Genomic DNA, 21,542 nt, shown 5'->3' with positions numbered 1-21,542 from the left:
GATGCTCATTGGGTCAATCCAGTTTCACTGTAAACATTTTATTTTAATTTTATAATCAGAGACCAGAAAATTCAAAATAATTTCAGAATTTATTCTGGTAATAAAAAACATTAAAAAGTCCCTTTTCTTTTTTTTAAAGAGAGAGTACAGCAATGTCATCAAACAACATCAAGACACTGAATACTTTTGACGTAGAAATGATGTCTGTGTGGTATCACAGTGAACTAGTGGGTGTACCAATTCCTTAACAACAATATATTCTTATATTTAGTCTGACCCTCAGTGTTGACATGGCAGTCGACAATGAGGGAAAACTTACAGAGAATTTGACTCAATCGTCTCAGTAATTTAGTTTCACTCAGTGTTGCTGTGCATCTCCTGTTGTGTGAAGCTGCATTAATGTAACAGTGCGCCACTGTGTAAAAAGAAATATCACCAATGTTGAAACACACTGAAATGCCTCAGAGTAATGTAAACTCAGCACCATTTAATACAGAAACAAAGCACAAACAGGTACTTAAAGCCCTTGAACAAAACAAGTCTAATTCATGTATTATACTCACTTAAATACTTTCATGTGATTGTCAGCATGAAAGTCATTTTGTAAATTCTCTTACAGCTATAAGCACTCGATGTTTATGAACACAACATGGTAAATATATGCATGCTAACATGCTGCAGATAGCAAAGGCAATGCTCTTCGGCACGGATACAAATTATTTTTCTTTAACTCTGACCTTCTTCTAGCTTGCATTTAAATAGACTTACTTTCTTTTCACTTCTTTAAAGTGTAAAATGTGTCGACCAGACGATATCAAGCTCCCTGTGAGATGTGTGCTCAGTTCAGCTCTTTTCAGCTACAACAGTAAAACACAATGACATAGTGATGATGTATACCAGTGAGCTCAAGTATGGTAGTGAATACAATCATTTGAGTTTCAGATGGTACAATCATATTAGCAGCACAGACTGGACTTTCAGTGGGGCAAGGTTTGTATTCAAAGACTAAAAAAATCAAAGTTCACAGGTCGGGGGAAGTTGAGTGATCTGTTAACCCAGAGAGTGCTGCTTCTTCAGGCTGTCTGAGCGCCTCACTCTCTCCTCTGGGGTCTTTCTGTACCAGCTCCTGAGAAGGAAAAGCCCCTGTCATACTTTGCTGACTTTAAAGTCATCTGTAAAAGCTGAAATCCAAACATTTCTGTACGCTGTTGCCTTCAGCAAGAGGCAAATAAAGTATTGGAATTACAGTTCATTGGTTAGCCAAGCATGACGTCCACTTCTGGATTTTTGCTGATATGCGAAATAGATTAGGTCAGCATATAAAATATGAAATGTGCAATCAGGAGAGACTTCAGAGCTTAGGTCCAAAGTATACTGGAGCACATGGATTTAAGGCAACACACTTTATTAGAAGACTACCGTTCTGAAGCCAAGTGTGTCTTCATCAGAGTCAGAAAAAGTAAAAAGTGTAATGCTTGTTAATTAGGACACTAGCAACCCAAAAAGCATATCAGCATTTTCTCAGTAGTGGGGGTGAGGTGGAGTGACGTATCTCCTAAGAGATGACATACGGCAGTTTATGTGATTTATGAAATCAAGATAAGGCACTTTGTGATTTTGGTGAAACAAGTCTCACCCCTGGCGGTTCAGCTGGCCTGGCACAGGAGAGTTTTGGCCTTGGTTTGGCTTCAGGACTCTGGGAATGAAGAAAGGATGTATTTAGAGAACTAATCTTCTGGGGACATTAAACACAGGAAATTGTAGTTCAGTCTAGAGCACCTGTTAGTAGTGGGGCTCTTTGGCTTCTGCTGCTTCTTTCTAGCCATTGATGGGGATTCACCGACCCTGGAGGAGCGCCAAACACATACAATAAAAACACTGCTGATCCCTGGAGCCCATCATCAAAAACATTAGTGTCTAAAACCAGATCTCATCTACAATGTAAGGCTGTGTTCCTCTTTCCCATCGTACCTCTTTTTCCTGTCCAGAGACCTCTGTGTGGCAGCAGACAGAACCACTCTCTCCTTGGGGCCCTTGGCTTTCTCCTTTTGAAACAGTCAGTAAGGATCATAGTGTATGACTGAAGCACTGACACTGACGGTATAAGACGAGCCACCAAACAGTGTTTCTTTCCTGTAAGTCACTTTGTCCGTGTGGTAATCAAGGTGTAATATAAATACAGTTCATCATGATAAGCTTTTCAAGTTGACAGGTTACCATGTCTCGCAGCTTCCTCTCTGCTCGGAGCTCCCTGTCCTGCTGCAGCAATGCTAATCGATCCCAGAGAGGCATTTCAAAGAAGATGTCATGGATGTCATAAAGGGCTGCACGTAACTGCGGGACAAAAGAGGCACACATAAACACAGAGTAAGATGGACCTCTGCTGTCTATAGACAGTAACTACACGTTCATACCTGGGCTCTAACTCTCTCCTACAGGAAGCGATCTTGTGCAGAGCAGGGGCCTCTCTTCTGTGGACCTTCTGTCTGGAAGGAGCGGATGAACTCCTGTGTATCCTAAGCACACATATATACAGAACACATTCCTAAACACAGTTTTTCCCAGTCACTAACATGATGATAGATTTATTGATTAACTCTTATTAAAATCACATTGGTGTTTTCAATTAGTTGTGCTCATTTGTATTTGTGTGTTATTTGTGTTAAACGTGTAATCTCACCAGGACGGTCTGTCGCAGATGTTTGACCTTCTCTGTTTTGAGCAGTCTGCGAGTGAGGAAGCCACGAATGATGGCGCCAATTCGACAGAAGGCTCTCTGCTGCTCTGCTGTCATAACCTGGACAACAAGAAGATACGAGAAGATGGGAACGTGAAGATAGAAAACACAGAGAGGGTTTGACAAATAAACGTCCATCTAATATGTGTTGCGACTTCGCATGTAAAAAGAAAAGCCTAAACTATGAAACCGCGCCAAACCCCTCACCTACACCACCTTGCTCTCTCTCTCTCTCTCTCTCCCCCCTGATACACCCACACACAGACATACAGACACCCACATTCCCCTCGCCACATGCTTGTTTGTTGCTTTTAGGTTTAGTATGCCTGCAGTTGTATAATAGATGTTTGTTGATTTATAATATTATTGATTTTTGATTAGTATTGTTATTGATAATAGCTGTTTTTTATGGTCAGTGCTGATTCAAACCTTCACTGTTCACTCTGAATGTGGAATAGTACTTTTACATTTTTTGAGTGAACACCAATTTTTTGACTTAATCCACAATTTGGTTACTGGTCCCTGATCCCAGGGTGGTGCCCCGTTATTATAAATCGTTGTTAATAATCCTATTGATATTAATCATTTTAAATAATAGCAATAATTTATTTGTATATTTGCCAATAACCAAACCTTCTCCAGCCAGATCTCAACATGTGTAACTTATGCAATCACACACACCCTCTTGTCTACTTGTGCATACCTACCAGACTTAGCCTCGCTCGAGGTTTGCTAACTGCCAATGTGGGTCCCCACAGATAACCGGGAGGCTGGACAGAGGGAGAGGACACACTGGAACTTACAGGACTGGGAAAACCTGGAAAAAGAAACATACTTTCAATTTAGGTGTTTGAACTTCTCTATTTTGAGCTGTCTGCACTTTACATGCAGCTCTTTCTCCAATTTATCTTGATTAAATGGTGAATGAAGAGTTGTCCGAATAGAAGTAGTAATAATAAGAGTTAATAGATCACAACACTCTTTTTGTCTTATGTCAACTCTGTTTTACAACAGTCTATGTGCTCAACTCCAGAGTGGCAGCTATGCAGTTGGCTGTTCAAAGTGTGGCAGCGCCGGCGAAATCCTGCAGCCAGATGGTCAAGGTGTCCCTTTGGGCTAAACCCTGAGGCACTAATGGGGCTACAGGGCTCCTGCACTGGACTGGTACCACAGTGGCTGGATCGACGATTGCCACTTTCACTACCCACTGAGCCCCTGTGACTGGGGGACATCATGGCCCCTGAGAGAGATTCTCCCCAATCTGCCATGCCAGCAACTTCCCCTGACCGTACTGGACTTCGGGGTATAAGGTCTGCTGGGCCGATGGGAAAAGAAATATTGATGTTCCCTGTAGAAACTGGGCGTGGTTTTCTGGGCTGAAGGACTGTTTAAAGCTCTGCAGAGTTACGTTCAGGTAAATGACCATTAGCTGTAGGAACCGATGGGAGCAGGAGAGTTAACAGTGAGAGAAGGACTGCAGGATGTCCATGTCGGCTGGGCGTTTGCTTATACTGGCATGACACAATAAATAACATAACTAACACATCATTATTAGTAATTACCCAACATTACCTTATTACCAAGCTGTCATAATAAGTGCTACAGAAGTCCCTTTATCTTAATGCAGAGGCAGCAGTTTATAATGATGCCAGACAACCTCAACAGGAAGTTACTGGTGAGCCTCTACTACCCTCTGGTGTTCACAGCAAGAAAAACTTAGTGTGGGTAAACAATGTGTGTCAACCATGCTGCCCACATGCATGCACAAGAAACACACACCGGATTGTTCTTTTATTTAAGTGAGTATACCGATACAGCACAAATGATTTATTTCAAGATTTGATGTCAAATGCGAAACAAAACGTGTTAACTGGTAAAAGTGTCAATTTGTGAATGGCCTACAAAGAAAGAGAAAATTTCCAACACAAAAATATACATTCAAATATCTGTTTAACCCGTTCAGGCCTTTGTCATTTGTTCTCGTCTTTCTGTTGCAGCAACTGTTAATCTCACCAAACCATGTGATCTCTGTCAGTGCAGTGAGGGGACAGTTAGTATAAAAGAGTCCAAAGTACCCAGAGCACCAGAGGAGTGGAATACATAGAGAAACTAAAACTAAATGTAAGATTGTTCAATACTACTTGCATACTGTGGAGATAAATCAAAACATCTGTTCAGCAAAACATAGACTCTACTGCCCTCTGGTGTTCACAGCAAGAACAACTTATAGTGGGTGTATTATGTCCACATGCATGCACAACAAACAACTGATTGTATTATTTTATTTTATCGAGCAATGTGATTGATAAAGCACAAATTCCTTAAGATATTAAAACACAAGCGTCACAGCAGTATCAGATACAGTCATACTCATGATAAAATACATACTGCAAAATGTGCACTAACAGTACAATAAACCGTACATCATATAACAAAATAGGTTTATTCAAGAACTCTCCAGCTATAAACAACTAAATGTATGTGGGCGCAGGCTAGTGTCACAGTCAAATTGAAGGATTTTGTATTTCAGATTTTTATCCTTTGAGCTTTGCAGTGAGTTTCAGCTCATTGTTCATCTGTCCGGCCACAACTTTACTGCTGTGGTTCACTCTCAGCGCTCTCAGAGCATCATCTTCGGCTGCAGCAGGAGCTGTTTTCAGATAAATAGCTCTTGAAACCCACTGTGCACTACCTGCTCAGCACCAAACCGCAGACAGACAGTTAGCCAAACATTTGGCTGAATTTTTCACTGTAAACATTTCGAGCAACATATTCAAGATGCAGAAGAAACATAATATTTACAGTACAAGTGAGTATCCACTAACTGGACTTTATAAGATTTAGTGCACAATAGTGGACTTCTGGTATTGCCTGACCTGGCATTGTAGTTCTCTCTCTATATATACAGTATATATATCCTATCTTCCTGTAGTTTTAACACTGGTGAAAATCAACTAAGAACATTTAACCCAAGTACAGTACTTTTAGTACTATTTTGAGGCACGTTTTCCTTTTTAAGTTACTTTGTACATCCAACTCCACTACATCTCAGAGGGGAATACTACACTTCATACACCAGCACACTTATCTGTCAGCTGAAGTTAGTTGCTTTTCAGAGTAAGATTTTACATTAAAATATTTGATAAACTCATAAAATGTAATGTTCAAGATTAAAACAGTGGTTTCCAGCCTGTTAGGCTTGTGTCCCCCTTACACAACCGTTCCTCCCTTTAATGTTGCAGTTGTCAGTATTTAGTTCAGTATGTTCAAACATGTCATTTACAGTTTGAGGCTCAAAAAGCTAAATTATACATCATTTTACCCACATTATTTGAGAAAAGTACAAACAAATTTGTGTAGCAGAACACGGTCTTGTGTCGACAATTTTCATAAGAACGAATAAAATAAATACATAAGTAGGGAGATTCATCATGGGAGGAGTTTCACAACCAGGAATCAAAAACACTTTAGGTTTCGTTTTCCTGTGTGGTGTCGGACAACTATTGAGAACAAAGGACTGCTCCACCTTGGAGGACCGGCATTGATCTACATCTATTGCCTACACGCTACAGGTAACCGTTGGAATTAATATTATGGTATTAAGGAAATCAAACACCGCGGGTGATTCTTATTTACATTTTCTCTTTTAATCTCTTATTGACCGTTTGAAAGCCGGAAGATCTCCTCCGTGAATAACAAACAAAAGGCTGTAAAGTTACACGCTAGAATTTAAATAATGAAGTGCCCTTATCCCGACTTGATGAAAAGTTGGTACTCTTGGGGACAAACAACATATTGCCAGATATCTAACGCTACATGGGAGATTGCGTAAACGTAACGTATGCTGATAGTGACGCACCCTGCATTAGAGTATTTAAACAGGCCTGGTGCTGCAGTGGGTTATTCAGGAAAAGGTACTGAATGTATTTCAATGCAGAACAATAGCCCGTATGCCTGTTATTCAATTATATCATTAGATTCTCATAACTCCTGCAGGAAGCAGGATTTTATTGTTGTAGTTAATTAATTGGTGTAGGACGGCAATTTATTATCATTTTCATCATGGATTAATCTGCTGAACATTTTCTCTTTTAATCGTTTGTTTGTTTGGTTTGTAAACAAATTGAGAAAATAGTGAGAAATGCTGTCACAATTACCCAGATGCCAAAAGTGACACCTTCACAATGGTCCAACAAGCATTATTTTTATTTAATATTTTTTAAATTAGGACTGTTGCCAAAGCTAAACATATTAAATATAAAATAAGATAAAGAGAACCTGGAGCCATAAAATGTTTTAACATGAAAATTGACTTTATCAAAATAGTTGCAAATTATTTTTCTGGCAATTGACTAGTTGATGAATTGATTAATCATTTCAGTTGTTGTATGAACTGATGTATGTCTATATGAGCTGTACCGTTCATTGTGACGTGACTCGTTTTTTCAGTCTTTGCTTTTTCCTTGAGTCTGATAATAGAAGTTTCATAACTTCTTTTCCTTCAGTGAAATGTAACTCTCCAAAGTTGCAGTGGTTGATTTAAAACATGATTATTTGTTTACCTTCCAGTTGCCGTTCGTGGTCATGGATGATTTTGTTCGTAATAAATTAACTGAATGGGGTCTCAGCCAGTTGATACCAATATTTGAAGGTAAAGTATTACCATGACTCTTTTATGGGCACAGATTTTATAAAGTGTTTATATGACCTAACAATACTGAAACGTATAAGCATCTACAGAACTAAAAGAACTATGAAAAATGCTGCAATGTTGTTCTTCAGTACAATGCTGACATATTCTTGACAGACATAGTTTTAAGAAAATGGGAGAGATCAGTGTTGATTAATCCTGGCAATTCTTCTTGTTAATTGCAGAACATGAAATTGACGAAGAAAGTCTTTACCTTCTGAATGATCGAAAAATCACAGAGATGATCCCAAAAATGGGACCAAGGTCAAAATTAGAGGAGAGACTCAAGATGTTAAAGGTAACGTTCTGTACTGTGAACACAATTTACACAAATACTGTATTTATAATTTACAGGAGCACAGACTTCTGTTTTCATGACACATAATTGATAATAATATCTCATTAACAGTAATGAGCTAGAATTTAAACATTTATTTACTATTGTGGATTTGCAACTATTGTCTTTCGTGTCTAAAAGGAACAAAACACAGCAAATCCAGAAACAGTTGAATCATCAGCTGAAGTAAGTTGAATAAAGTTTCAAGCACTCAGATATCATAAAGCATTTATTATAATTATATAGATCATATTTTCATTGTCTATTCAAACTTTTATTTGGCCACTTAGTATTGATTTAAGACACAAATGTTCATGTTCACCCTCAGGGTCGTCCGTCCACCAGTGACACAAGTGATAAAGGTGAGACACACTTTATCTTATTGGTTACATGTAGTGTTCATTGAAGTTTTTTAAGGTGGTAATATCTTACTTTGACTAAGAAACTATATCGAGAACATGTTTTAATATTGTGAGAGGCAGATGCAACAAACTTTTCTTTTTGCTTTTATTTTACCAAATAAAAATATCCAAAAAGTAAAGAGAGAGTCAGATCTTCAGGATGAGTCCAGCCAACGTCAATCACCAACTAGAAAACAACGACTTGTCATCAAACCAGGATCAGACTCAGGTATTTATAATACTTTACGAACAATGGCAACCTACAACTTACTATAGGGTTAACTTTTTTATGTAATAACATTTTTACTTAGCTTACTTACATAGCAAATGTGTGTTTCTATATCTTGGCCACAAAAAATACTCTCATTTGCTGCCATATGCAATCTTGTCATCTTATCAATCTTATCCTACATGGACCTGGCAGAGAAAGTCCCTCTCACGCTCTCCTCATTGTGCATTACCGCTTACTTGATACACTGGTTCATGGTTCCTGCTGAACAGTTCTTTACTTTCACTCTGACAGAAGAAATCATACTGTCTGATGTGAAAAACATCATGAGATGTGTCAGTCTGAAAATACCTCCCCAAGACAACAAGCTCAACAACTTCCTGAAGTAAGTATAAAGTTTATTAAAGTTTCCATATTAATATGTTATACGGGCCTGGTTCCACTGCTGACCAGAGGCCAGTTTCACTAAGAGATTTAAGACTGATAGTGTTGAGCCAGACATCATGGGTTTGTCCGGCCGTACGTACGTACGTACGTATGTCCATTTCTCACCAACGTCTCGAAGGAATTTGTTTTGGACTCAAGGATGAACTGATTACAATTTGGTGGTCACAGGTCAAGGTCACTGTGACCTCACAAAACACATTTTTGATCATAACTGAAGAATTCAGTTAATTATGACAATTCCACACAAATGTCTAATAGGATAAAATGATGAAGTGATGACAATTTGGAAAGACATGGATGCAAACTGCAACTTGACTGTTTGTCTGAGGGATTCAGTCGTGAGGCGTTAATTCTAGTTCTGTTTGAAAAAAAAGTCTTAATTTACCCAAAATGTACAGTAAATGACTTCTACTGAAGATAGTACAATATGCTGAAGAGGGCTGTTCATAGACGGATCTCTTTCTGACTTTGACACATTCTATCAGTGTTTTTATGTTTTGAAACAAATTAATTAACCCGCACATAAACTCTTATACAACAGGAAAAAAATCAGTGATTTGAAGACGGACAAGAGGGAGGTGGTTGGTGTCTTTGGCAGAACCGGGGCTGGAAAGAGCTCTTTGATAAATGCCGTCATTGGAGAGAAGGATCTCCTGCCCTCTGGAGACATCAGAGCATGTACCTCAGTCATGATTAAAGTGGAGGCTAACATGCAGAACTCAAAGTATGAGGCAAACATTGAGTTCATTACAAAAGAGGTAAAATGAGCTGAATATGTTTGTTTACGTGAAACTATGCCAAATGTATGCCATATGATTTAACGAAGTTAAAGGTATTTTTTAAATTCTATTTAGGAGTGGAAAGATGAGTTGTGGTTCTTTAAAAATTTCCTTGGGGATAATGCGGATCAGGAAAGTGATCAGGAAAGTGACGATGATTGTCGGGACATAGATGACAAGCTGTCAGCGCTGTATGGAGAAGACTGGAAAATCAAATCTGTTGATGACCTCATGAATGACAGATATTTCAAAGAGATCCCAGAATTTCTCCTTTCCAAGAGGAAGATTTTGACAGTAAAAACAGTGAGTAAGAGTAAAAATCTTGTATCACTTCATAAGAAGCCTTCTTGTCTGTCTGACAGAGGGAAATGTTATTGAGGTTTATGTACAAATGTAAAAGTAAAATCAGTATGTGAAATTTAAAAACAGAGCCTTGATGCACCTGTCCTCGAAAACTACAAACCCATAGAAAATGTCCCCTTTATAGAAAAATCATGAAGAAGTTTGTCTACCGGTAGATAAATATATTTATATAACTGTTTTAACAACATCCAATCAGGATTTTTCCTCCATCTTTGTGCCCAAACATTTTACATTAGCATTAAATGACATCTTGTATTATTAAATCTCAACACTGCTTTTGTTGTTTCAATGATGGGGTAATTTAATTGCTCTTATTTTATATATTTTCTTGTTTTAATTCTTTTGTACAATTTGTAAAGCAGTTTGAAGTTGGGGTCTGTGCATATGAATGAAATATTCTTACGTTGCATTAATCTCATTTTATTATTTATTGCAGGCTAAAGAGCTATCTGCAAAATTAGTCAGATACACAAGAAGCGACCCAAAAGATGGAGAAGGTGAAGAAGTAAAGAGTTGGTATTGGCCACTAGTGAAGTGTGTGACTATCAAGGTGCCAAATAATGATCTTCTGAAGCACGTCACACTTGTGGATCTTCCTGGAAATGGGGATCGTAACAAGAGCAGGGACAAGATGTGGAAAACGGTAATTCATCACATGCAGTGCTGTTTAGTGTATTACTGTGTTAAACTGTGACATCATGATATTACAAAGTACTGATGACCATCATAATTAACTTGCTGTCATGTCCCTTCAGGTCGTTGGAAGTTGTTCCACTGTGTGGATCGTGACTGAAATGAATCGAGTTGCATCAGAGCGAGAAGCCTGGGAGATCCTGGAAAGTGCCTCTAGCTTCATGGGAAATGGTGGCCAGTGTCAGCACATTCACTTTATCTGCACCAAGTCTGACCTCACGGAAGATTCAGACGATTCAAAAGAGCAGTAAGTGATTTAAGATGCCAACAGTACATATACATATATGTTAAAAGAAAACTTCCTATTAGATCACGGACCTGTAAATTAAAGTGATGCACGTTTCAGTATAAATGGTGGATTCGATAGTTACAGCTGCAGGTTTAAAAGAGATCATTTAGACTTTTATTCTCGATGCAAAAAAAGTTGGAATTTGAGGTTTCAGTTCTCCAAAAACTGTTTGAGGTGCAAAATAATGCAAATATTTTCATTTAGTTCAGCAGCTGGTGTTCGTGCTTTGATATTGAAAAAAAACGATCGAGCCAAGAAAGAAGTGAGAGGAGAATTCAGCAAACTAAAGGAGGTTAAGGTGAGTTTTATAGACTGACAGAAAGTATAACATAAAGATTGTCTACGACTCTAAGCATTCCTTAAAACCAAAACGTTTTCTTTTCAGAAACATTTCAGTGATGGAAGTCTAAAAGTGTTCACAGTGAGCTCCAAAGAGTTTCTAAAACAGAAACGTCTAGATCCAGACGACACTGGTAGGTGAAGTCTTCATATATGAGCACATTTAGATTTACTTTACTTTAACAAAACAAACAAGAATGACTATTTGGATTATGGCAATAAAATGTTCGTCTGTTTTGTAACTATGTAAGATGCAAACTACATTTTTTTTACAGAAATACCCAAACTTCAGAAATTTCTGCAGGATCTCAATGACTGTCACTCAGAGACGTTAAACTGTGTGTCTGGAGCTCGTGGGATTCTCTCTCTGATTCAAGGGGCCCGCCGTAGAGGAGGGGTAAGATCAAGAAATAAAATCTCTTTCTTTGTCTTTAATCATTAATATTGACAGAAAATAATGTGAAAACATAAAGTCAAAGACAGACTACTTACATGTAATGTCATCCATACATATATTTTATCAATAAAGTTTCCTGATTTCGTGTTGCTTCAGAGAGGCTGCATAACGACAGTAATTAAAGGGTGGTCTCACTCAAAATCAACAACAGTTTGTATAAATGTGAATAACTCAAGAAAACTCAGTCAAGTAACAGAATGGTTTCATTGCTTTGAATACTGAATGTGTTGTTGTTGATTTCAGGCTGACACAAAGACAGCTGTGTACACAGTCCTTCAACAAAAGATGAGGGATGAACTTGATAAAGTCAGGAAACCAATGGAAGAGACTAATCAGGCTTTTGAAAAGTGCCTCAGTGAGGGGGTTGAAAAATCTAAAAGTTCATGTGAAAAAGCCTTGAAGTCTGTGATACATCCTGTACGTATTTGAATTATTACAACATCATTACAACGGATTTTGCACTTTATATGAATGTCTTAAAAATGTTTCTGTTTTTTCTGTTTTGTTTCAGAATAAGTCAGGTAGGGGTTTCCACAAGACACTGAAGTGTATAGTACAACATGATGGCATACACAAGACAACAAAGGGGAAACAAATAAACCTCAATATGAAGTTATCTTCATGCCTGACTGAGAGCATTGATGAGGAATTCAAGAAGACCTTCCCGTAAGAAATGACTTAATAAAGACATAAAACCCTGAGCAGGCTAATTGTACAAACTATGGAGAATGTCTAGAAATAACAAATTGTACATTATACAGTTATACAAGTTATGAGATATAATGCATACATACAAATTACATTATTGAAATACAAACTTGTCAATGATGCATTTATGAAACATTTCAACTTGTTAACATGTTTCAGAAATGAAGGAAAATGTGGACCTTTCAGCGGAGTCCTCAATTCATTTTCACTTGACACGAAGATGATGAAAGAGAAGACAGAGTACAAAGATGTCGAACTGCAATTGATATTTCTCATTACAGAGGTAAAAGAGGAGAATAGTACCGTTAATCTTTATTAAGCTATTAGTCCAGGTCAGAAAGGCTTCAGCAGACATGAAGAATGTCATTAGACATTAGAGAATAAATGAAATATAGATGTTTTTAGCTGTTAACATATATACACTGAATATGAAGAAGTCTATCAATACAGTCAATGTCAGTTACAACTGGAGACGCCCTTTGAAAAATGATGAGCCTTATTTGTATATTACCTTGATTTTATCTAAAATATGTGGATCTACGATTCATATTCTCTCTCTTAGGAAGAACAGATTAAGACAAAACTCAACAAAATCATCTGTGACCGTAAGAAAACAATCTACAGCAGTCTGACGACAACAATTGAGACAAACATGCAGAAATGCTATGACGGTACGATAAAGATCATCACATATAAAACCTGACACTGTAAAGATGCACATTATTCATCATAATTGTGCAGAATGTAATTATAATAACATTTAATTGACGAATGTTTTCTGTTTTATTGTAGAAGCAAAACAAATTGAGGGAACGGACATGCTGAATAAAATGAGAGAAACTATGGTGAAGCACGTACTTGATCCAAAAAACGTCATGTTTCAGAAAGCTAAAGCTGTTATGTTGAAACAGCTGAGGGACTTGATGGTTTGTAACATTTTATAATAAGTCGTACGATGAGGATATAGTAAAACATGTTGTGCTGCTTATCTTTATCTACAATTCTAGGTCATCATATATATAATCAAGTGGAATATGCCTCTTTTTGAATGCAGCTTTTACTACTAACACACTGCAGGCCCTTTCACAAACATTCAGCTATTGTTATAAGACACATTTTGTCTGTGAGTGATAAAGATTTTTATGCTAATTTAGAATGACATCCTGAAAAATCTGGAAGAATCAATGCAGGAATCAATCGAGCTGTCGCTCAAGACAGATGGTGTCTCAATCCCAGGTAAAGACAACGTTACAAAATAATAACATGATGATCACTAAAATTACTCAAAATATTTGATTGAAATGAATAGGTCAACAAATTTCCAATATTGTGATTAATAGTGAACTTGATGTTAACATTATGTTGTTGTTGTTTTAAGACGTTGAATTGGAACTTGTGATGGTGAAGAAACACTACAAAGAACTGAAGGGAAGCCCAGATCAAGAACCACTAATTTGGTAAAACTGTAGTTAAAATATCTACATAATGCCTCCAGATTGAGCTGTTCTGGATAATGCTAACAATGCTTTTTATTACACTAGAGCTGTTCCGCCCAGCCCGGCAGCTGCACAGCTGACAACCAACTGAAGAGCCCTGCATGCACGCTGGTTAGAGACGTGAGGCCTCTGGATTTGGTCTCAACCATTTTTGTCAACTCATCTTATCCAGGTTCTCTTTGAGTGTTGTTTTGATATGTACTTTGAATTAGCTTGTTGTGAAAGACATAGAAATTCTATATTTTCTATCTTTTGTAGGACATTTTTGCTTTTAAATGATTAATGATCAGATGCAGACAGAAAATGTGTGTGGGGTACAGGTCTTAGAGACTGGTCCACTATGATGTCCCAGATACATTTTGTTTTAATGATTTAACATTTTTTTCTTGATTTCTATACGTTTTTAGTCCAATTTTAATTGACATTCCAATGATTTTATGGGTGTTTAACATAAATCCTGAACCTTGATCACAGTACGTACTGTATGTTTAATTTTCAAAGAATGATCTGACCTTCTTTCTATTGTTGAAGTGTCCACCAAGAATGTCCGAGACACACTACACCCTAGAAACCCATCTCTCTATTCTGCAATTAAAATAATTGATACACCAAATGATTAACACCTCTCTGCCTGAGGAGCGAGAGGCGAGACCCCAAAAAGCGTTAAGGCAGCATCCTGTGGTTTGAGCATCTGGCTGACACTTACACAATTTAGTCTTCTAGGCGTGTTGTAGATTCACACCTAAACCGGCATGTATGAAACATGACCCCTGTGACCTCGAGCCAGACAGGAGGTCCTATCTTAATGTGTTGTTTGTATTTCATACAAGTTGTTTATCCTCTATTGTCTTTCCATTGTCTATGATGAGTTACGATCTATTGTTTATTATCAAGCTAAGAGTTGTATTTTCAGATATCAATATACTCGTTACATGTAATCCCATATTGTTTAGGGATGGTTCAATGATTTTGATTTAATGTGTGACTTTCTATCATTTACCAAAATATAATCATACGTGCTTGTAGTGTTGACTGTTTGTTAAAACTAATGAAATAAGTGAACTTTTAGTGAACTCACTCTGACAGGATGATTGACAGTCACCAGGAGAGAAAGGCTGTAAACTCAGGAAACTAATCAGTTAGTAGAGAGACATCCTGTTCAATGGGGCCTGTGTACTGGAACATCCTGCTTCAGGCCGTAAAGTTAGAGAAGCATAAGAAGTGCTTTATCTGTGTAACAGACACACCGATATATACATTTTATCCTTAAAGCGTAGAACATGAGAATATACAATAAGTAGTTCTTAACGTCTCAGAAGAAGAGGACATATGTGCAGGCAGTCAGCTGCATGGATCACAAGTTCCCACTACACACCTTCCACAAAGGGGGGGGTTGTTTACCCTAAAAAGTAGGTCTGTCAGAAGTGATAAGACTATTAGGACTGTTTCGTCCAATGATTTGAGAATGATCTGTTGTCTACCATATATGGACCTGGAGGTTGCAGGAAGCGCCAAGGAGAAGCGTATATATAGGAGACAGCAAAGGATCGAGGCTTTTTGGCCTTTTTTGGATGACTTCTGGTGGGTTCATACTCTTAACATTTGACATTTTGTATTAACTTTTACATCGATTTTTTGGTATTCATTTTTGTTAATCTTTTTTTCCTTTCTGTAAAAAACAAATAAAACTGGTTTGTATTTTGTGCATTCCAACCAAAGTCCAGTGTTGCTCATCTCTGGTGGGGTCCTCTAGTCTCCTAAAGGTAGAGTGCTCTTCCCCTGGGATAGGCTGTCCTGATAATGATTGCTCTTCATGTACAAACAGGTTTAGTAAAGGTGTGTTGTTATTAATTAACGATTGATGGTAGTGGAATGTATTATGCTTGTTCATGCATTGTTCATGCAAGTGCCACTTAATGATGCAAGAACATGGAACATGCGGACACACAGATGGGCCTTAAATAGGGACGGGCATCATTTTGCACAATTATAGTTCCTTTCTTATTACTGTGCAAGAAAAATAATAACATAATGCAATAATAATTGAACAAAATAGAAAGAAAAGAGGGATCATAGAGGCCATTACATCAGGTCACCACTAAAACCTTTAACTACCGACCACACTGCATCATGAGAGTTTCTCCCCTGCGATGCTCGTTGGGTCAATCCAGTTTCACTGTAAACATTTTATTTTAATTTTATAATCAGAGACCAGAAAATTCAAAATAATTTCAGAATTTATTCTGGTAATAAAAAACATTAAAAAGTACCTTTTCTTTTTTTTAAAGAGAGAGTACAGCAATGTCATCAAACAACATCAAGACACTGAATACTTTTGACGTAGAAATGATGTCTGTGTGGTATCACAGTGAACTAGTGGGTGTACCAATTCCTTAACAACAATATATTCTTATATTTAGTCTGACCCTCAGTGTTGACATGGCAGTCGACAATGAGGGAAAACTTACAGAGAATTTGACTCAATCGTCTCAGTAATTTAGTTTCACTCAGTGTTGCTGTGCATCTCCTGTTGTGTGAAGCTACATTAATGTAACAGTGCGCCACTGTGTAAAAAGAAATATCACCAATGTTGAAACACACTGAAATGCCTCAGAGTAATGTAAACTCAGCACCATTTAATACAGAAACAAAGAAGAAGAAGTTTTCTGTTTTATTGCAGTTTCAAAACAAATTAAAGGAGACGGCATGCTGAGTAATATGAGGGACACTATTGTGAAGCACGTACTTGGGTTAAAAAACGTCATGTTTCAGGAAGCTAAAGCTGATATGTTGAAACAGCTGAGGGACTTGATGGTTTGTAACATTTTATAATAAGTCGTACGATGAGGATATTGTAAAACATGTTGTGCTGCTTATCTTTATCTACAATTCTAGGTCATCATATATATAATCAAGTGGAATATGCCTCTTGTTGAATGCTGCTATTGCTACTAACACACTGCAGGCCCTTTCACACACATTCAGCTATTGTTATAAGACACATTTTGTGTGTGAGTGATCAAGATTTTTATGCTAATTTAGAAATACATCCTGGTCAATCTGGAAAAAACAGTGCAGAAATCAATCGAGCTGTCGCTCAAGACAGATGGTGACTCAATCCCAGGTAAAGGCAACGTTGCAAAATAATAACATGATAATCATTAAAAATATTGACTGAAATGAATATGTCAACAAATTTCCAATAGTGTGATTAATAGTGAACTTGATGTTAACATGTTTTTTTAGACGTTACATCGGAGCTTGTGATGGTGAAGAAACACTACAAAGAACTAAAGGGAAGCCCAGACGAAGAACCACTAATTTGGTAAAACTGTAGTTAAAATATCTACATAATGCCTCCAGATTGAGCTGTTCTGAATAATGCTAACGATGCTTTTTATTACACTAGTGCTGGTCCGCCCAGCCCGGCAGCTGCACAGATGACAACCAACTGAAGAGCCCTGCATGCACGCTGGTTAGAGACGTGAGGCCTCTGGATTTGGTCTCAACCATTTTTGTCAACTCATCTTATCCAGGTTCTCTTTGAGTGTTGTTTTAATATGTACTTTGAATTAGCTTGTTGTGAAAGACATGCATAAAGATTATATGTGTTGTTGGGCATTTTTGCTTTTGAATGATTAATGATCAGATGCAGACAGAAAATGTGTGGGGGGTGAGAGCGGGATTTCATGCAGCAAAGGTCCCCAGTCTGATTCAAACCAGGTACATTGTGGTTTACACTGTACAGGTCTAATGCCGTGTTCACATTCGCGTCATTCGCGCCACCGGTCTCGCCGGGGACTATTTGTGTTCATTCGCGCGAACCGCGCTGGACGTGCCGAAGAGGGGGCGTGGCTTATTGCCCTGAAAGCCGTTCAACTGTCCGCCATTAACCATGGAAAAAATAACCTCTATTTCTGCTTAGTACGTGTTGTGGAAGTCACAGATATCCCGGGAAACTAAATGCCGTCTTGTCTGGGTTTATAATATTGTCCAGAGGAGCTCCGTGGATTTTATCGAGCTGTATTCACTGTGTCTAGCAAGCCACACGTCGCTGTTTACTACAGCTGTATGAACACAAAATAAACAGATTTGGCTGTGATTTAACGACAATAAACCGACAAAAAGGGACTCCGAAACAACTACGTAATGATGCCGATTTGTAGGCTACTTGTCTTCTCAATGGAGCTCGGATGGTGCTAGGCTAAGCTAACATTGTAGCAGCTCCATCAACACTCAACATAACGTCACACAGGCGTAAATACGGCAGCATTTATTCATTGTTTGTACCGGATGGTTTACACAAATATTTATACACATAGTTTGGTCCGGTCTCTATTGATATGTGGTATTGTAGAGCTCTGGGTGAACACAGACGGCTACAGTATTTATTTCCTGATTCAACAACGGCAGGAAGTCAGTGATGACAGGAGCATCTCAACGCTGATAGGCTATCGCGCTGGGGCGTAACGCGAATATTTCGCTGAAGTTGAAAAATTTCAACTCACACGCTTGGGGCGATTTGCCGTTTGACGCGAATTCGCATCAATCGCGTCGCGCCATTGCAAATTCGCGCCGCGGCAGTCTCATTGCATCTGTGCATAGACTTTGTATGTATGTATTTCATGATTTAACATTTTTTTCTTCATTCATCAATGTTCTTAATTGTTTTTAAATCTCCTTTTCTTTTGCCTTATGTTTTGATGTTTTTAATGGTTTTATGTGACGAACTTTGAATTGCCTTGTTGATGAAATGTGCTATACAAATAAACTTGCCTAGCCTATGTTGTAAAATTATCTAAAACTTAAAACTTCTCATCTTAGATCTGACCTAAAATTGAATTGCCTGAAACAAATCTACATCAGTTCCCAAGCATTTTTAGTAACACACACCACAAATACTATATATATTATAAATGTGTGATAAATCCTGAACCTTGATCACAGTACATACTGTATGTTGAATTTTCAAAGAATGATCTGACCTTTTTTCTTTCATGTTCAAGGACAAAACTTTATTACTGCAAAATAATGTTTTCTAAGTGTGTTAATTCATATATCAAAAATTGGATAGAACTAGATGATAGTAATAAACCATTCTATGTTTTCTCATTATTTACTTAAAAATATTTTTTTCTTAATCTACACTGATTCTAAATTAATTGAATGTATTTGACATGGTATACTGACCAATAAAGTTCACTTTTAAAGTGCCACATGTACTTTGGCTTCTTTGTTGTTTATGTTGTAAAATTATCTAAAAGCTTCTTTATGTTCTCACTAACATCAGCTTTTATTGTGAGATGAACAAATGATTTTCCAACTTTGTTCTTTTCAAATTCTTCTTACTTAAAACTTCTCGTCTTAGATTTGACCCTAAAATTAAATTGCCTGACACAAACCTACATTACATTACAGTCATTTAGCAGACGCTTTTATCCAAAGCGACTTAAAATTCAGATTCAGATCACATTTCTACACCGTAGGCACAACTACGGGAGCAATTTTGGGGTTAAGTGTCTTGCTCGAGGACACATCGACATGCGACTAGCAGAGCCGGGGATTGAACCGCCGACCCTCTGAAAGACGGCCCTGCTATCCACAGTCGCCCCACTGTTCCCAAGCATGCAGTTCCCAAGCATGTTTAGTAACACACACCAGAAATACTATATATATATTATAAATGTGTGATCAATTATAACATAGTAGTTAAGACCTGTTAGTAGGTGTGTTCACACAGGAGCCTAATGCTCTTGAAACAGAACGTGTCAACGTGTAAAGATGTGTAATTCTGCATGTTTGTGGCTAATTTACTCAGCAACTATGAGGATTATGTCTATAAACTGATATGACATTAACATTGTCATTGAAAAGTCATGTTGTTTTTGCACCTAATTTTAAACATGTAGAAAAAACTTATCTCCACAATCCAGATGCTGTAAATCTCCAAACCAGTTTGTCCTGATAATGATTGCTCTTCATGTACAAACAGGTTTAGTAAAGGTGTGTTGTTATTCATTTAGGATTCATGCTTGTTCATGCTTCAAACTGCCACTTATTGATGCAAGAACATGGAACATGCAGACACATGTAGGGACGGGCATCATTAATACTGCTTTTTGGTCCAGAGGTTTATCACAACTCTTATAACTTCCTTTCTAATTACTGTCCAAGTAAAATAACAACTTCTCACAGAGACAATAACATCAGTGTCATCATATCAGACCACCAGTAAACCTTCTTTTTAACAAGTGGCTGACCTTGTATGCCTTCAGGTTAGTTTCTCTTCAGGATAAACTATTTGCATGAGTTTGTTTGTTTTGGGTGTGTGCTTTGGTGAGTAATCTGCTGTTGATACCAGGGAGTTATAAATGATGTGTACACACGATAGGAACAATATCAGTACACAAACAGATTCACTTTTTTAGCTATACTGTATATAATAATCATTAAGATGATTATTTACAATCAAGGACAAAACTTTCTTACTGCGAAATAATGTTTTCTAAGTGTGTTAATTCATATCAAAAATGTGATAGAACTAGATGATAGTAATAAACCAGCCTATCTGGTTTCTCATTATTTACTGAACAATTATGTTTTGACAAAATGAGTCCTGTTTTTAATACTGTGCTTAAGCAATCATAAAATAACTGTATAGCGCTTACATCCTGATTGATTAGTTGACAATCAAGCTATTAGGTGTTTGACCAGGTGACACATGTATTGGTCAATTGGTCCATGGCTGTGGCATTTGATTGGCAGTGTTTTGAAAGACAAGTGACTTTATGTGAGAGTCCTGTGTCTCATGTAGTGAACTGTGTGCAGTGTGTTACAAAAAGTGTCACTTTGAATTGCAAATTAAATGTAAAGCAGAAAATGTGTTTAGAGTTTTGGAGACTTGACCTTAGGTTTTGCTCTCACAGTGTTAGTCTCAGTAATTGTGCTTTATGTGTCATGTTAGTGTGTTAGCATTGAAAACAACTGTAATCACAGAAGTTGATTATGTATTTGCAAATTTTGTAATAAGCGCTGACTTTTACTTGTAACCATTTCTAACCTGGGTGCTGTGGCTCAGAGTTAAAGCTGGTTGTCTTTCAATCAAAAGATCAGCGGTTGGATCGGATCCTCCAGTCCATGTCCTAAATAACCCTAAATAAATCAATGTGATGAATGGGTGTGAATGATAATGGATCAAATGACACCTGTACAAATACAAGTCTATTTACCATTTATGAACCATGTCTAACCTGTTTATGACTTTGTCATAGTACTTTTCAGGTAGTTCGCATATAAAACATACTTCATACACCAGCACACTTAACTGACAACTGCAGTTAGTTGCTTTTCAGAGTAAGATTTTACATTAAAATATTTGATAAACTCATAAAATGTAATGTTCAAGATTAAAACAGTGGTTTCCAGCCTGTTACAACCTGTTCCAGCCTGTTCCAACGGTTGTGTCCCCTTTACACAACCGTTCCTCCCTTTAATGTTTCAGTTGTCAGTATTTAGTTCAGTATGTTCAAACATGTCATTTACAGTTTGAGGCTCAAAAAGCTAAATTATACATCATT

At 37.5% G+C, this 21,542-nt stretch overlaps 1 protein-coding gene and 1 pseudogene across 1 annotated transcript; one reads left to right on the top strand and one right to left on the bottom strand.

Moving 5' to 3' along the window:
* Positions 1-985: 985 nt before the first annotated feature.
* LOC142940127 (centriolar coiled-coil protein of 110 kDa-like) lies at positions 986-7,323 on the bottom strand (annotated as a pseudogene).
* On the top strand, positions 6,182-15,683 carry LOC142940125 (nuclear GTPase SLIP-GC-like). Its single transcript, XM_076083039.1, has 22 exons — positions 6,182-6,309; positions 7,307-7,388; positions 7,613-7,725; positions 7,906-7,950; positions 8,093-8,126; positions 8,302-8,394; positions 8,689-8,779; positions 9,383-9,599; positions 9,696-9,923; positions 10,420-10,626; positions 10,739-10,923; positions 11,170-11,263; positions 11,351-11,438; positions 11,580-11,701; positions 12,005-12,178; positions 12,273-12,427; positions 12,629-12,752; positions 13,032-13,140; positions 13,262-13,395; positions 13,624-13,705; positions 13,848-13,926; positions 14,011-15,683. Coding segments are annotated over exons 2-22 (2,442 nt in total). The 5' UTR covers positions 6,182-6,309; positions 7,307-7,321; the 3' UTR covers positions 14,012-15,683.
* Positions 15,684-21,542: the final 5,859 nt, after the last annotated feature.

This window comes from Anarhichas minor, unplaced genomic scaffold, assembly GCF_050575085.1.
Source record: "Anarhichas minor isolate MPS153535 unplaced genomic scaffold, ASM5057508v1 ptg000115l, whole genome shotgun sequence".
In the NCBI taxonomy this organism is placed as follows: Eukaryota; Metazoa; Chordata; class Actinopteri; order Perciformes; family Anarhichadidae; genus Anarhichas; species Anarhichas minor.
This window is presented reverse-complemented; position numbering and strand designations above follow the sequence as displayed.

Coding starts and splice junctions, on each gene's coding strand:
- LOC142940125 (XM_076083039.1), top strand. CDS start 7,322: ATGGATGATTTTGTTCGTAATAAATTAACTGAATGGGGTCTCAGCCAG. Junction 9,600..9,695: donor TTGAGTTCATTACAAAAGAG/GTAAAATGAGCT, acceptor AATTCTATTTAG/GAGTGGAAAGATGAGTTGTG. Junction 12,428..12,628: donor GAATTCAAGAAGACCTTCCC/GTAAGAAATGAC, acceptor AACATGTTTCAG/AAATGAAGGAAAATGTGGAC.